This window comes from Monosiga brevicollis, genomic scaffold (assembly GCF_000002865.3).
Source record: "Monosiga brevicollis MX1 MONBRscaffold_19 genomic scaffold, whole genome shotgun sequence".
Taxonomy (NCBI): Eukaryota; class Choanoflagellata; order Craspedida; family Salpingoecidae; genus Monosiga; species Monosiga brevicollis.
The window spans coordinates 386,471-402,684 of NW_001865056.1; the positions used below are offsets into that span (position 1 = coordinate 386,471).

The 16,214-nt window shown below is 54.6% G+C and overlaps 3 protein-coding genes across 3 annotated transcripts; 2 read left to right on the forward strand and 1 right to left on the reverse strand.

The window, feature by feature from the left end:
• Nucleotides 1–700: 700 nt before the first annotated feature.
• On the forward strand, nt 701–1,312 carry MONBRDRAFT_10122 (uncharacterized protein; the record flags this gene model as incomplete). Its single annotated transcript, XM_001747802.1, has 1 exon — nt 701–1,312. The coding sequence occupies one exon, from the start codon at nt 701–703 to the stop codon at nt 1,310–1,312; it is 612 nt and encodes a 203-aa protein (XP_001747854.1).
• A 383-nt stretch (nt 1,313–1,695) lies between these two features.
• On the reverse strand, nt 1,696–13,231 carry MONBRDRAFT_27441 (uncharacterized protein; the record flags this gene model as incomplete). Its single annotated transcript, XM_001747902.1, has 40 exons — nt 1,696–1,860; nt 1,979–2,074; nt 2,164–2,277; nt 2,389–2,518; nt 2,612–2,679; nt 2,764–2,870; nt 3,040–3,310; nt 3,431–3,556; nt 3,669–3,790; nt 3,970–4,259; nt 4,408–4,514; nt 4,654–4,885; nt 5,043–5,367; nt 5,469–5,574; nt 5,684–5,752; nt 5,862–6,036; nt 6,280–6,730; nt 6,910–7,137; nt 7,233–7,286; nt 7,366–7,487; nt 7,595–7,716; nt 7,799–7,875; nt 8,005–8,116; nt 8,201–8,273; nt 9,058–9,130; nt 9,317–9,411; nt 9,532–9,590; nt 9,706–9,741; nt 10,127–10,238; nt 10,337–10,473; nt 10,589–10,715; nt 10,821–10,890; nt 11,014–11,167; nt 11,300–11,408; nt 11,540–11,742; nt 11,843–11,925; nt 12,039–12,106; nt 12,157–12,284; nt 12,436–12,506; nt 12,958–13,231. 40 exons carry the CDS (start codon nt 13,229–13,231, stop codon nt 1,696–1,698), a joined length of 5,541 nt encoding a protein of 1,846 aa, XP_001747954.1.
• Nucleotides 13,232–13,704: 473 nt separating this feature from the next.
• MONBRDRAFT_27442 (uncharacterized protein) lies at nt 13,705–15,992 on the forward strand (the record flags this gene model as incomplete). The annotated part of the gene is made up of 6 exons (XM_001747803.1): nt 13,705–14,451; nt 14,614–14,835; nt 14,913–15,026; nt 15,115–15,161; nt 15,252–15,384; nt 15,468–15,992. 6 exons carry the CDS (start codon nt 13,705–13,707, stop codon nt 15,990–15,992), a joined length of 1,788 nt encoding a protein of 595 aa, XP_001747855.1.
• Nucleotides 15,993–16,214: the final 222 nt, after the last annotated feature.

Sequence of the window (16,214 nt, forward strand, 5' to 3'; positions counted from 1 at the left end):
CGGTGCTCTAGACCCGCAGCAGTTGATGGCTCAAATGGCCCAGGCGCAAATGATGCAAATGATGATGCTGAGTCAAATGTCCTCGGCATCCATGCTGTCAGGTCGTCCCGAGGCCAGCGCCGACTTTGCCCGAATGGCTCAGCAAATGATGGGTGGTGAAATGGGCACGAAAATGCTGGCTGACTCGCCCAAGGATCTCGCGGCACAAATGAACGAGGCGGGACAGAAGAAGCCGGCCGCTTCACAGGCGGGAGGCAAGCCTGTTAGCAAGTGATCGATTGAGTGATTTAGCGGTATTATCCAGACTCTTTTAGCTCCCCAACCTTTCCCTTAACTGACCAGTCTTGCCTATATTCTGTGTGTGTGTCGTCCTTGCTGATCTCTTCCCTATACGAACCCTTGTGCATAGCGCCTTGTACACAACGACTCAAGCTCTCAACAATTTTGCCCAGACATCCCGATATCGAATTGACCTTTGAAACAACGCGGCCGATGCCACACACACACACACACACACACACACACACACACACACACACACAAGAAGACGATGAGCGTCCACACACACACACACAAGAATAGCAAAGGGTTATTAAACCTCAAAGAAGGTGCTAAAAATGCAAAAAAAAAATCGCAAGATGTGAGAGATCAAGTTCATGACAACACCTTTTCATGTTTGCAGGCGTGGTGACGAGGCGTCATGGTATCAACACATGGGTTTGCGTTGGTAGTGGTGGGATGGCTCGTCATGCTGGGGCCGCAGGGGGGTGCGGCTATGCCGCCTCTGGTGCGTCAGAATGATCAGACTCAAAAAAATTACGTGACCAGCTTCTTTCGGGCTGCCAGTTTGAATGATGTCGCCACCATGGAAAAGATCTGGTCAGCCCACCCCGAAGTGCTCCAGGCAACCGGCCCCATGATGCGAACAGCACTGCACTTTGCTGCTCTATCCAACGCAAGTCAGAGCACAATCTGGCTTCTGGATCATCAGGTGGACTTGGACGTGCGCGAGCGCTATGGTGTTACCGCGCTCATGTACGCGGCTCAGGTGAGCAGTTTGTCTGTCATGGCCATCTTATTGGATCGCGGCGCGGACATTGACGCCAAAAATCACAACCACTGGCGTCCCCTACACTATGCCGCCCGCTATGATCACGTACTGGCCCTACAGCTGCTCATCCAGCGGGGCGCCAACCCTGCGCTTATCAACCGCACGGAAAAGGTCACTGCCCTTGGTCTGGCGCAGCGCTTTCAAAAGCAAAACGCTGTGGCTTACCTTGAGCAAGTCATGTCGACCGCGAGTCGATCCTAACAAACCGAACGTATCTGGCAGCGCCCTTCCTTCATCCCACCCCCTTTCTGCGTGCAAACCCTTGTTAGGGTCGCAAGCAGTCCGATAAGCACCCGTCTGCAAAGCAGACTTGTTCACTCGCAAAGCTGCCAATGACTTATTTTGCTTGTTTGATTTGTGTTTTCCTTGTCCGTTTCAACCCTTGCTTTTAGCTACTCAGTCTTGCTCACCCGTTTGCACAATCCAGAGTGAATTCCAATACGTTTGCAACTCCTCCCTCGTCGTCCTTGTTCGAGGCCCCGCGTGACGAACCCCCACACCACGAACACGAAAACAAATTGCACAAATAGTACGCACATGATACACTATGTAGTTCTCTGCCCCCTAAACCACGAAGCTCTAACTTAGCATGGCGCCGAGTATACGGTCAAAAGCTTTTCCAGGGAAGACACGCCCAATTTGGCCTCATAAGGGTGGAACTTGAGTGCCGTGATGGGACCGATGGCCTCGCCGAGAAAGTTTGTGTAGTGCTTGTGGTGATGGAGCAATTGACCTTGCTTGTTGAAGATCTATGTTGTCCGATGCCGTGAGGTTGGGCCCACAGCAGCAAATACCAAAGACCCCCCAGCCCAATCTGCCGGCGTCTCATCTGAAGGCTTTGATAATTGCAAGTGACAAAAGGCGCACCTTGAACTGTTGCAGCGAGTTGGCCGTAGCGAAAATGGGTGCGTAATCGTGCGTGTCAAGGCACTGCAAGACCACATCTCCGCGCGTCCGATGTGCCTGCACAGGGCCAGTCACAACACAGGTGTGGTGTGATCAAGGGCATTGTATTTGAACATCAATGGTATGCATGGACTGTGATATCCTACCGTCATCGTGCGGATAGGCTGGCCTGGGTAACGGTAGTCCCACCAGAGGATCTGACCACTTCGAGACCCAGACATCATGCGCTCGCTCTCTTTGGCCGAGTGCACGCTCACAATCTAGCAGAAAGCCCCCAAAGACAATATACACCATCAAACCCCGAAACAGGACTATCACAGCGAGGCAGTTATTTGTTCCCCCGAGCAAGCGCTGAAAAGAAAGAAGCGTACGTAGTCTTGGTGTACGCTGTACTGCTGAACGACGGCGCGGTCGTCGCTGTGCCTCAGATCAAAGAGGCGAATCAGACCATTGCCGTACCCAGCCAGCAGTCGCTGTGGATCATCCCGATCAATGCACAAGCTGCGGACAAGGGGAAAAAATTGTCAAAAGTGTTGTAGCCTAAAAAAAAAAAAAAAAAAAAAAAAAAGTGTTTTGCTGCTTTAACCCACATACCTGGTAATGCAGCTGTCAATGTTGCTAGACAGCTTGCGCGTGCGCATTTCACTGCGCGCATCCCAAATCTAAGCCCCCCCCCCCAAGGCGCCAAAATCCTTGAGTATCTGGTCACGAAGGCTCGACGCTTGACGTTTGAGCTGCTCACAGACCTGAAGATAGTTAATGTCCCCCGTGGCGATCAGCTGTCCGCTGCTTTGATCCCATTCCAGCACTAGGCCAGCCCCCACGCCGTCACTGGACTCACGCATCTTAGACACTGCGCCAATTTTCCATACGCCACCAGGGCGTATCATTGTCATGGAATGGGTGAGAAGCATTATCGTCATCCCCACATGGAATAAGAGGAAACAGAAGGGGGAACTACTCGTCTTTTCATCGACAAAACCCTCTCTGACTGGCCTATCATGCACGGCAGCAAGACTAACCAGCTCGCCAGGCCGAGTGGAGGCCCGGATTGGGCGTTGACCAATCCCGCCAGAGGCGCACGGTGCCGTCAGCGTAGCCCGTTAGCAGCAGAGAGTCCAGGTCTGGGTTGATGACCTTGATGGAGGAGATGGCGCCGTGCTTGGTTGCTTTGGAGGAAAACATGACCGGTGGTTGGGCATTGGTCATGTCATACACGTGCACGTTGCCACTTTCCTTATTCGCCGCCGCCACCAACGTGTCATGGGGGTGAAACGCCAGCATGTCAAAGGACTAGCGTCATGTAATCAAACCGCAGCAGATAAACGCTGTGAGGCTTGCGATCATTGCAAGGGCCCAAAAGACTTTGAAGTAAGGAACGGGCAGGGCAGAGGTGGCTACGTGGGGCCCTACCTCAGTGCACAACTTGTGAAACATTGCATCCACGGGCTTGACAAGCCGCTCAGGCGCTTCAACAAGGGCTCCAGCCCGCTCCTGGGCATCGTGTGAACGCTCACGGCGCCAGTCCAAGTCTTCAGCCTGGTAATGGCCCAGGATATTCAATGTCATCGTCGTGAGACATCCATGTTGTACTTTGAGCCTGGTTCATCTTGGTGGAGATGTGGCACAAAAAGACAGAAAGATGGCATACCTTGGCATAAGCGTCGCTGTCCTTGTTGTGCTGCCACAAACAGAACGAATCGATCGCCGTGCGCGCAAAATTGGTGTGTGCTAGGCGAAGCCCCACATTGGTTCCAGGCTGCCCCGCATCGGCTACAAGAACAAACGACGAGCAATGTGCACGATACATGAATGGCTGACTTGGCACGATGGCAGGCAACATTCCATTTGCCGTGCAGCGCACAACATACACATGTACTGGCGGAGCGTGACAATGACTTCACGGAGGATGGAGGGCTGCACGCCTTGCTCGAAATGATGACCATTCCAACCCAATCCCTGCAGCTGTCGCACAATTGATGGAGCTGCCTCGGTAATGCGGCGTAATTGAAGGCAGATTGAAGACAGAGCCTCACGGGGATCGCGGTCCATGCCCTGTTCCTGTTCTTCCAGCTGCTGTGCGGTTGTGGCGAGGAGCTCGACCAGGTCACGCAGGTCGTCACGAACGGGCTGGTGCATTTGAGCGCGGGCCGAGGGCAACAGGCTGACGTAGGAAGATGCCAGAGACATTGGCGAGTGGGGCCCCAACGAGGATGCAGTTAAGCCGTCCAAACTCATGGCTCTGTCAGATCCGGGCACATGGGTATGAGAGAGAGAGAGAGCACGAACACACGCTATGTGTAATGCGCTGATTTGACAAAACGCGCGAACAACATGTGGTACAGGGCAATGAGATCGTTGTTTGCCACTGCGAATAGAACAACACTCACCCAAACCCAGGGCTTCCAGGAAGCGTCGGCGTGGCTGGGGAGCTCGCAATGTCGCGAGGACGTGAGGGCATGGGCTTTTCTCGGAGCTTCATAGGCTTGCGGGTGGCCTGAATCAATGAATGAAAAAAAAGGACAAGAGCGTGTCTGTGAGGAGGAAAAAAAAAAAAAAATAGAAAATAGAAAAGACACCCGCCGGCCAACAAAAGCAACAAAGTGCGCAACAGTAATTAGCAGTGGTCAACATACGCGAATGCCCAGATGCGCCAAGAGCGTGCACGCCGTCTCTGCCACGGCTGGAAAAGGGTCAGTAGCCAAGAGAAGCAGGCTTTTCAGCACGAGGATAAACGGTTCGTCCGATGGGAGGCGCATGGCCAGTGAGTCGGCTCGCTTCAAGGCTGAGGCCGCATCAATGAGCTGAGCTGTGTACAATACCACCAGCGGTGACAGCGAGGCGGCCAGTTCCATGCGCACCACATGACTATGATACGATGCGGCCATTAACGTGAGAAACACTGCGTCTACTCTTCCCAACTGAGCATAGGAGCGCGAGCCATGCCCAAAGGTGTGGGCCAGCGGCACCACGAATTCGAGCAGACACCGAGCCAGCGGAGGATCATGCGACCATTTGCTCTGACCTGCCATCGTCTTGGATGCTAATCAAGGCTGACCCAATTGTGGAAACGTTCATGTCGACGTCGTCCTCACCGCCGCAAATGAGGTGACCCAGGGCATAGACGGTGGCGGCGCGGGTTTGAGGCGAAGAATCGTGGAGCAACTCTGTCAAACGTAGAACAACGAGCACCTTGGATCGTGCTTCACGCTGAGCCATCTCATGGCCATTGAACAGTTTGCCCAGGAGAAGTGCAACCCATTTGCGCAAGGTAGAAGACGTAGTTACAGCAGGATCCAAAAGCTGTGCTGCCACGGCAATCAAATCTGCACGCAGGCAAATGTCTTGTGCTGCAGTGTACGCCGGCGTTGCATCAAGTTTATTATTGGTCACGGAGGCACGCCCATGCAGCTTGGAGAACAGGCCCAAACGGCAAAACTGAGGGCCTGACCTTCAGGATGATCCTCCAGGAAAATGACAAGAATAAAGGCGGCGGCCGCCAGCAAGGCTGGGGGCTGCGCTGCATCCTTGAGAATGTTGACAAAGTACATAAACGCCTAACATCGACGAAATGGCCGGCAACAGCGCCCAAAAGTTGAAAGTGTGCGGGTGAAAAATGGTCCTGGCACGGTCAGTGGTGGTGGAGGCGGCGTTGTCAGACACTACCTTATCACTGCCTCTGCCGGATGAACGGCGCACAACGGAACCGGGTGGCTTAAGGAGGTCTTGCTTGCGCTGCGAGGAGCCATGGGAGGCATCATAAACATAGCAGGGGTGAGTCAAACTGCACAGGGTCCATGATGGCAGCGCCGTCAACTTGGCGCAAAGGCGGAGAGGCACCAACCGATCGATCAACGACCAGGATGCGAGCCCAGATGCTCACAAGGACCTCTTGCAAGTCCACAGCAAGTGAGCTCAGGAGCTTGAACACGTAGGGAAAGATGCCAACGGCCAGCGTCTGCTCCACTGCCCATGGCGCCAAGCTCATGAAACGATTCAACAGCTCCAAGGCGCGCAGCCTAACCGTACGGGCAGATGGTAGAGTGTGTGAGGCAGGGAGCCGGCATACCGGGCCCAAATACCGTTGTCAGTCAGCGCAAGCACTGTTCTGAGTCCAAGAGCCAAGCTTGGACCACACGGCACTGAGTTGCATTGGTTTGAGAAGGAGAGTTTGCCATTGGCCATTCTACCAACCCTTCCCACAAGTCTCAAGACAACAAAGAAGGACGACGTTCACTTTCTGGGGCGCGCAAGAGACGCACCGATGAGGTTGGCTCAGAAGGACCTGCAGCAGAATTGGCAGTTGTTCGGGCGCTTTGGGGACCTCGGCATCACTGGACTCGACCAAATCCAGCCAGACGCTAAAGGCAGTCATTTGGTCGTTGAAAAAGGGTGCCTCCTGAAACTCCTGCTCGCCATGCACAACTGCAGGCAGCTGTGCCAGGCAAAAGTCGACAGCACAATCCCAAGCCTCCCACATGGGATGATCATGCGTTTGCGGCAGTGGGGGCTCGGAGACGGGAGTGCAGTTTACATCGCGCATGATGCGAACGGCCAGCAGAAAGTTGCGAAAGAGGGCTGCGGCAAGCAAGTCGTTGCGAAAGATGCGCTGAAAAACGCTAATAGGGAGGACTTCCCATGCAATGGTGTCGGTCACGGCTGTGAAGATCCAGTTGAGAGACCCACGCATGGTGGTGCGATCCGATAGCTGACCTGAAATCAGCAAGGGCACGAGTATATTTGAGGTTATTGAAATGAAATGGAACGAGGGCGAGTGTTGTTGTCATGGTTGTTATTATTGGTGTTGTCCTTCGTCTTGTGCGTGTAAGAGTAACACTGCTCTTATGGTGCTTAGATGCGTGAGGCATCAACGTCAATGCAGCCCAACTAACCAGGCAAATCATCCAGCATGTCGAGGGTCACATGAGGCAAAAGGCGTTGCTGCTTGGTGGTAAACACCCAGCGCAGCGCCATCTCCACGGGCGTGGTTAAGCAAGCTGTAAAGAGATCCGCAGGATAGTCTGGACTCGTGGGCAGGCTTTCATCGGCACGACACGCGGCCAGCTGCAAGCAGTCTTGCATCTGTTCAGCATTGGCCACGCTGGGCTGGCGGTGAATGTCTAGGGCAGCGCAAGGGCCGCATTGCCCAGCGTGAGCACTGCGTGACACGAGCCGCACGCATGTTAGTGCAATGCCAAGTGCAAGCCTGACGCACCCTTTTTTCGGCGCTGGGCAAAGTAGTTGAACTTTTCAACCAAAATGCCGGCACCTGTGCCATAATTGTGAGAGAGTGATGGTTCGTGCACGCCCTGACACGACGCCACCCATACACTGCATGCGCCACTGACCGGAACAGTCGTAGACAAAGATGGTTGGGGCACCCACCCACGACTGAATGTCATAAATGGAGGCCGGAAGGTACTGGGTGTAATCCTTGTTGAATAGCCAGAGCTCGCCGTTGGCCGTCGGGCTAGCCAGCGTACCAGCGACAGAGAGGTCAGTAATCGTGTGTGCGCTGCAGAGCATACAAGACAGCTCCTAGCCTGTGGGACACGAAGGCATTGAATGCCCACGTACCGGGGAACGCCATGGCCATTAAAATGCAAGAGAACGCATTCATCCTTGGCGCGTCGACGCAAAGCCAAGCATAGCCGTTTCACTTCATCGAGGGTGGGGTCGGGCGCTTGGCGAAATTTGGCCTGCCAATCCCCGCCATCATGAGTCACAGCGTAAGGGGAAAGCTGCAACTGGCCCTACTTGAAGTCAAGAAAGTGGAGGTACCTTGGGCTGCCAGCGAAGGTATTGCGAGGTCAAGCGCTGCGAGATGAGCTCGATGGCCTTGGGTTTCTCCTCGGGATCTGGTGTTGCACAGCAGAGCAAGGTTCAGCAACAGGACACAAAGCAAAAGTTTAAGCTCACGGCGCTGGGGCTCTCGGATAGAGAGTGATCAGAAATAGCTGCACGCACACACGATTACACAAACGCACCGATCCAGGCCTCAAGTTTGGCACAGGGGTGAGTGCGCACGACGTCTGGTGGGGTCACGCCAATGTTTAGGCAAAGAATGAGCCCGAGGGTCAAGGTCTTGCTTTTTGGTTGCTATAAAAAAAAGATACGGAACAAAAGCGGCGATGTGAGTCATCGTGGCCACGTAGCATCCACGCCTGCTTGGGGCGGGCAAACCTTGTCCTTGTTGCGGTGGGTGGGCGCCGCGGGAGCCAATTGGGCTTCGTTGGGATTGGATTCCACATAAAACCTAACACAGTGCAGCCCAGTGAAGGAGGGCCACCAAGTGTGATTGATGTCCAATCGGTTTAGACAATAAAGTCGTACCGCGACAAGCCATAGGTCATGGCAAGCGACTGGTCGGCATCAGCCAAGAGGTCTTCAATGTCTCCCCCGTGTGACATGATGCCAGTCGTTGCAGGAACAAGAAGCGAAGGAAAAATAAAGACAAAAATAAAACCGAGGATAATGACGAGAAAGGAAAAGCAGGCGGCGTCGCCTATTTGACAAGGATCAAGGCTTTGAGCTGGTTTGCTGGCTGCCGCACAACCTTCAGGCTGCTGCGCATTGCGATTGCCGCCGTGCAATATCGATCTGAGGACACTTGAGAAGAACAGTCGAAAGGCTTGTCTGTCCTCAGCAGCTCCGCTCTACGTCACAGAGGTCTTTCTGGTCCTCTCTGACGCAACTGCTGAGCAGCAGTTACTGGCGAAGCACTGCCGCACTGAACACACCCCCAAAAAGAAATGTACTCGTGCGGTCCGTGTTTCAGCGGAAACACCAGGCACGAGCAGTGACTGCCCTTTTGGAGCTTCTTCTCTTTCTTCTCCTGTTGGCGTTGTCGGTCTCGCTTCGGGTGTGGGAAGCGAGCGAAAGTGCGTCAAACATCGCGCTTTTAAGAGTATTATTTTCAAGGGGTAAACTTAAAAAAGAAGAAGGTGGCCCCAACATGAAAGCATCGTGTCCCGTCCCCATCAATCAGTCCCGGGGTCTTGATGGAGGAACGGAAAAAACCTTGTGCACGGCTGCCTTACTGCTTGCCGTGACAGGCCTTATACTTGCGTCCACTGTTGCAAGGGCATTTCTCATTGCGACCAACTTTGCGGCCTGATGGGGCACCAGCCGCGGCGGTCGACCCGCTGGAGGTACGTGAGGCCGCCGGTGTAGATTGTGCAGACTTCTTAGAAGCCGCAGGCGTTGTTTTGTGCAAAGAAGCAACATCCGTTGGCGCTTGCGTCACGGCAGGGGCAGGAGCAGCTGCAGCTTCAGCTGCGACCGGTGGGACGGCCGAACTTGAGACTGCAGCTGGCTCGTTGGGTTGTGCGGCATCCACTACTGCCGCTTGCTTGCATGCATCTTGCTCAACGGGCGACAGCGCCTTGAAACACCTGCACCCCACGGAAAAAAGCAACAAACAAATTAAAAAAAAAACAAAAAAGGGAAGCGGGGGGCGGGGGGTTGGGAACCGGCTTTCGCATGATATTTCATGGCCCCCGAGGGCGCCTTACTTTGAGCAGTGGCCACCGTATTCGGCTGCGCCGAAGAAACCGCAACCGCTCTTGCATTTCTAAGAAAACGAGCAGGCACATTAAGAACAATAAGAAAAGGCGTGTACCAATGACGCGACCACTTGCCAACACCCAAAAACTCGGGGTCAAGCCCACTGCACCGCTGAGACATACCCCCTTTTCCTTCTCCTGTGCAGCGGCTGGATCCACCTGCATAAGAGAAAGAACACGGGTAACGTCAGTGATGGAAGTTTCCTCCGGCATGTTCGTCGTGAAGTACAAACTGTTTGAAACAAGAACGGAAACCAAAAGGGGGCTCGTGCGCAGAGCAGAGCAGAGCAGAGCAGAGCAGAGCAGAGCAGAGCAGAGCAGAGCAGAGCAGAGCAGAGCAGAGCAGAGCAGAGCAGAGCAGAGCAGAGCAGAGCAGAGCAGAGCAGAGCAGAGCAGAGCAGAGAACTAGCAGAGCACTAGCAGAGCAGAGCAGAGCAGAGCACTAGCAGAGCAGAGCAGAGCAGAGCAGAGCAGAGCAGAGCAGAGCACTAGCAGAGCAGAGCAGAGCAGAGCAGAGCAGACAACTAGCCTTGATGCCTTGCACATCGGTGGGCAAGGGACGAAACTCTCGCCGCTTGTAAAAGAGCATGTACGGGGTGGTTTTCTCAATATCCTCCTTGGCCAGAACACTCGTGTAAGTGTCATTGCAAAGCAACCTAAAAGCCGCATCGCGAGGGCCCCGCAGGTTTAGCTTGGTCCAGCGCACTGAGGGTGCGTGCAAAGCAGGGGCGCAAGCTTCAGGCGTCATCCGTACCAATCGCCTGAGCCTTGCTTGACGACGCTGACATAATGACCAAAGGTTGTCAAATTCCCGACGGTAAGGTGGATGATGATTCCACACAGCTCATATTCCATTTTGCCGTCGTCGTGGTGACCAGGTGTCATGTAGTTCTGTTCGCCATTGCCAAGGCATGAGACAGCCCAATGCGGGTTCAGCAGCGACATCAGATGCGTTTAACAACTGAGCGGCTGGATTCGCTGGATTCGACGTTGAAACGCGGCCCACCTTCAAGTTGAGTTGATGTGGGTACTGAATAAATCTGTCGATGCGGCCGTGAGCACCGGCACGGAAGCGCTTGAGCTGAATGGCCAAAACGTTGGGAGCCTCGTACAGAGACAACTGCTTGTGTGCACTTAGGGGAGGCGGTAGCGAACCGATATCGTGACGAAGCGCGTGGTAAGGACAAATGAATGGACGATGAAGGTTGGCTGACCAGTGCCAGAGCAGGCATGCATACCGGACAAGCTGGTCACAGCCAGCACAGCGATACTTGTTGCTCTTGTCCAGCTGCTCAGGACAAGTGAAGGCTGATTGGGACGCAAGATGGGGGGGTTTCCCGGCGGGGTCGAGTCGGCAGTCGTTGTGAGTCACAGTCTGCCTCGGCTCGATGCGGCACACCAGAGTCAAGACGGCGCTCGCCAGGAACCCACCTTCAAGCATCTCCTCGAGCGTGTCAGTGTACTCTTCAATTTCAAGCTGAAGGTCAAGGTGGGACTCAAAGCTGCTGCTGCTGTAGCCGCAGGATGGGCACGTGAGCTGACTCGTGATGATGCTGCGAAAGAGTTGATGGACACTGGTTGTTTCCTAAAAAGCAACGGCGTGCCAGCATGGCCATGGTTCAGTCCTCGTGCGATATGTCTTTCGTCTTTGGTTTGATGCTGTATATTCACAGGCGGCCTTGAGACTGCCCTGCGCTTGATCGTCCACCAAGCCCACCTGAATCGCCTTGGGCAAGCCGTCGGGAGCAAGTTCGTCGATGATGGCGTGCATCAGCATTTGAAAGAGCTCGTGTGCATCCTCTTGTTGACCAAAGACCATGGTAGACCTGACAGCATGGTCGACAAGGAACGGATATGAGTTGACTCTTCACCAGATGGGGCCTGGATGGGGGCGGAAGCGCTTAATTCGATCCGTGGGGCGGGGTGCGAGTCTATAGGGCTTGAGCGGGACACGTACTGCTTGGTCATGACGGCCTGAAGAAGGGGGATGGGGGCGAGGGCATTAACCATCGCGGGTTGCACGGGAGATCCGCTTTCGCCGAGATTAAAGAGACGCGGCACGTTCTCCAGATCACGGCGGTCCACAATGCCCGCCAGCGTAGACAAAAGTGCCACAGTCAGGGGCATCTCGTCGATGCCCTTTGAGCTTTTGGCATACATCTGAGCATTGGTCAATAACCAATCAGGTAAGCCAACGCGTGCCATTCGTTGTGAAGCGGGTGTAAAAGGCGCGTTGTGCGCTTTGTTTTTTTGCACGTACCGCATAAATGGCCTCGAGAAAGGCTGGAAGTGAGGCTAGGACTTGCACGACGCTATTGATATAGCACGTGTTCTTAATGTTGACTGAGGGAACGGTCGAGCAGGGGAGCAAACAAGATGTGACACTTTTGCATGAGAGCAGGCAAACTCTTCAAAAGTTGGGAAAAGCGATCGCAGGCCGACAAATGAGCAAATACCAAGGCCATTCTGCTCCTGGGTACCAGCTGCCCAATGCTGGGCGACCACGTCGTTCTGGCCAATCGAGCTATTGCAGCAAGATACAGGGCCGCCAAGCACTTAATGCGATTCAGATACCTCATGTCATGGCAAAGGGTAGTTGGGGGGTCCAGGCAGACATACATGGCAGGCCGAGGCAAACGCTGCTCGATGGGGCTGTGTTGCACAACTTTGTTGCAATTAAAGCGATGTCCCAGCTTCCAATCCTACGGCAAGCCCGATGCTGTAATGTTGAGAGACACAGAGAGACGGAGAGAGAGAGAGAGACAGAAACAGAGAAAAGACCGGGCGCATTCCTGCAAAAGAAGAAAGGACGGCTGATGAAGGTCTCTGTGTCGTGTGCGGCACCAGACGGACCTTGATTTGACATGCTGCGGAGCAATACCAGCGCTCACGACACTTGCTACACCGATCCTTTGCTCGCTTGTCTGCATTCAGGTAGGCAGGATTTACAAACGGCCAAGTGAAGGTGAAACAGCTTCAGGTGATACAGCACATCCCCCTACATGCAACCCCAATCGACCAAGCCGACGTACAACACCGGGCACAAAGGCCCTCTTGAATCGTGCGCATGGACATGACTCGAACGCTCAAAAAGAGAAAAACGCGCCCGCGCCTCATCCGACCAAAATCGTCTGACATTGGCTCGTCAAGAAAAAACCCGTATCTCACTGATTTCGCCAATGCCCCACGACCACGAGAACGGTGCACATTGTCAGATAATTCCGGTCAGCGGGCGTTGCAAGCAGTCACGGTCACGACCCATTACCTTTTTTTTTTTTTTTTTTTTTTTTTTCTGCGTTTTCCTCTTTTGTTGTTGGGGGTTTGACGTGTGTCGGCTGGGTGTTTGACTCGAGGCGCTGTACACTTGGTTCTCACCGTGTGGCGCATCGTATTGGCGGTGGGCAGCTTGGTGGTTGTGCTGTGCGATACGTTTTCGCTCCATCTCTCCAGAGCTCAGGTACATCCACAGGCCCGCCTGCACCAAAGTGGCTGTTCGAACCCCACCCAAGCCGGCACAGCCCTCCCGGGGGGCCTTGAAGTCAGCATCGCCTTCGCCATCACCACCACCACTACCTTTTTCTCTGTCTTTCTGAAATTGCTTGCTCTTTCCCCTGCCACACCACACACCTGCTGCACTTTGGCCCCCCATGCCATCGCCCCCCCTCCCCCTCACCGAGTTCATCACACCCTCTCGAATCTTTTTTGAGGCGGGGTTTCCTTTTTTCTCTCTCTTTTTTGCCCTGATCACGCATACCCTCAAACTCTGATTCGCTTTCACCTGTGTGGCATCCGCGCCTTCCTCAGCCCTTTTTTTCCTTTGTCACGGCCATCGATCGACTTCCGGTCACCCACACACCCAAGGTCTCTTCTGCTTTTTTCTCTCAGCTCTTTCGTTGGGTGACTTGCGGTTCGCCATTCTGGGCTCGAATTGACGTCTCTGGTCTGGGCCTCGGTAAGTTGAAACACCACGCGCTGCTTCATGCCTGGCCTGCAGCACGATTTATCGCGCCAAACAGTCCGCTTGGTGGCAGCGACGGCAAAACCACCAAGCCATCAACTAATGCCGGCTCCGCCTCCTCCCCATCTGGGTTTACAATCCAGGTTCATCATTGCCAACCGATCATGGCGACGGTCTCCGACACCAACAGCAACAACATGCCACCTGCCGCTGACTCTCAGCCCACAACAAAGCAAACCGTCTCCTCCGTCGTCAACACCGAGCCAGCCGGCCAGCCAGCCCCTAAACGCGAGAAGCGTCCCGCCATGCCGCGCACCCTGGGTGATATCCTGGCCCCCATGACAACGCAACAGTTTTTTGACAAGCACTTTGAACGCTCGTTTCTCTACATTCCTCGCGAGGACCGGGATCCTGGCATTGTCTATCAAGGACTCTTTTCCTTGGACCAGCTTTACACCCTGCTCCAACGCGAGTCTATGTTCTACGGCACCGACCTTAACCTCTGCCGCTACGACGGCGAGCGCAAGCTGGTCCTCAATGGTGGCCGCAATGACACCACTGATCTTCCCACCATCAATGGAAACCATTCCAACAGCCAACGGGCCGAGGAGCAAGACTCAAACGATTCGGACGACTCGGACGAGCTGGCAGAGGAAGCGCTCGCAGCGGACGTGCGCCGCCGTGTCGAGGATTTGAAAGCTACCGTGCAGTTTCACCAGCCGCAACGCTTTGTCCGCGCCTTGCATGATTTGCTCTACTCCTTCGAGCAGGAGCTCACCACCCTCGTGGGTGCCAACGTCTACATCACACCCGCCAACAGCCAAGGTTTGGCTCCTCACCACGATGACGTTGAGGTTTATATCTTGCAACTCGAGGGCGAGAAGGCCTGGCGCCTTTACGAGCCCATCGAGGTAAATATAGCCATCCGCCTATCGCTCGCAACCCGTCACTTGGTTTCCAAAGCATTTGTCACTCGTGCCATGCTCACCGTGTGCTCCTCTGCCTTCACCCCCGCCCCCCCTTGTTCGGGTTTACTCTTTCCTTTCCCATCACCTCGTGCCTGCCCGAGTTAGCCCTTAGCCATGTCATACAGTGCTGATCTTGATCGGGAAGAGCTGGCCCAGCCCATTGCCGAGCTAGTGCTGCGACCTGGTGACTTTTTGTACCTGCCCCGCGGTACCATTCACGAAGCATCTTGCGTCGGCAACCAGCACTCCACCCACATTACCATCAGTAGTCATCAAAACTGGAACTACGGTCACCTCATGGCCCAGACCCTACCAGAGTGCATCACGGTTGGTACTGGGCCACACCCGCCCTCAACGTGTGGCATGCAACTTCTTTGTCCTCATTCGTTTCACACACGATGTAGAATGCCATGTCCAACGTGCTGGAACTCCGGCGTGGGCTTCCACATGGATTTTTGCGTCAGCATGGTGTCTTACATGCCGGCTTCCCACCACCACCATCAGCCGTCTTTCATCATGTCCGTTGCCCAACCCGACCTGTGTACCTCTGAATGAATGGCATGGAGGATTCACTTTCCTCCCTTTGCCTGCCGTTTTCTTTTGCAGATGCGTGAGCTGCTACAGTCTGATCAAGTGTGGTCTGAAATCGAGCGGTGAGCGTATTCTGCTGTGCTCCTCGGTCGATGCGTTGGTCGTGCCGGCACTTACGTACCCAACCGCCCCCACTTGCCACATTGCTGCAGGCATTTTCACCAGGCCGTTGACTCGTTTGCGCTTGATTACACTACGGCCCGCCTGCCACCGCCGGCGCTGCGACGCAATCCACTCAACCCAGCGCCGACCCGAGTGACCCCTGTATTTCATGCGACCACCAAGGTATGGGAAACGAGTCGAGAGGCTTCCCCTCGCAGGCAATGCTGTCACAATTGAACGCTCAAGTGCCATTCATCCGTCTTTAGGTGCGCCTAGTTTACACGGATCACATCCGTGCTTTGCCGACGCCTGGTGCCGAGTCCAATGACGATGGGCAAGCGGATGATCAACCTGATTTTGAGATCAAGGTGTGGCACAGCTTGAGCAACGACGTGCGGACCCACATGATGCAACCAGCTTTGCCCGACTCGGAAGACGAAGATGACGAGCACGAAGAACAGGACGAGGAGGAGGAAGATACGGCGTGCAGCCGTTCTGGGCTGCGCGAAAGCAATGACACAGGAGACGTCAGCTCGCACGATTCTTCATCAGCCACCTCCAGTCACCTGCGTTCCAATCCACCCCTACACCCCATCGGTGCTGTGGTGCCTCGCGACAACCCCATCACCCTGCCGGGTAGTGCCTGGCCCACTTTGATTCACCTCATGCAGTTGGATGGACAAGGTCAACGGCGCACCAGCGCCATTCAGGCCATTCCCGGTGAGTTGCAAGAAAACATTCTCCTTTGTGAACAGCTGTGGCAGAAGCGCCTTCTTGTCATCGAAGCCTGAGCCGAGTGCTCACACGCTAGAGGAAAAGAAAGTCTATGTATCTTGTTCACGTGTGGGTAGCAGTTGCCTACCCGTCCGATTCGTCGTGTCATTGTGAGTGAATGGGAGCTCACTTGGCGGGAAACAACGGGTTTTGACGTGCACCTGCACGCTACAGAACCTGCGCCATCCCCGCTTCTTGCCTTCTCCCCTTGTGCAGTGGCATTGTAATTATCGTTTGGT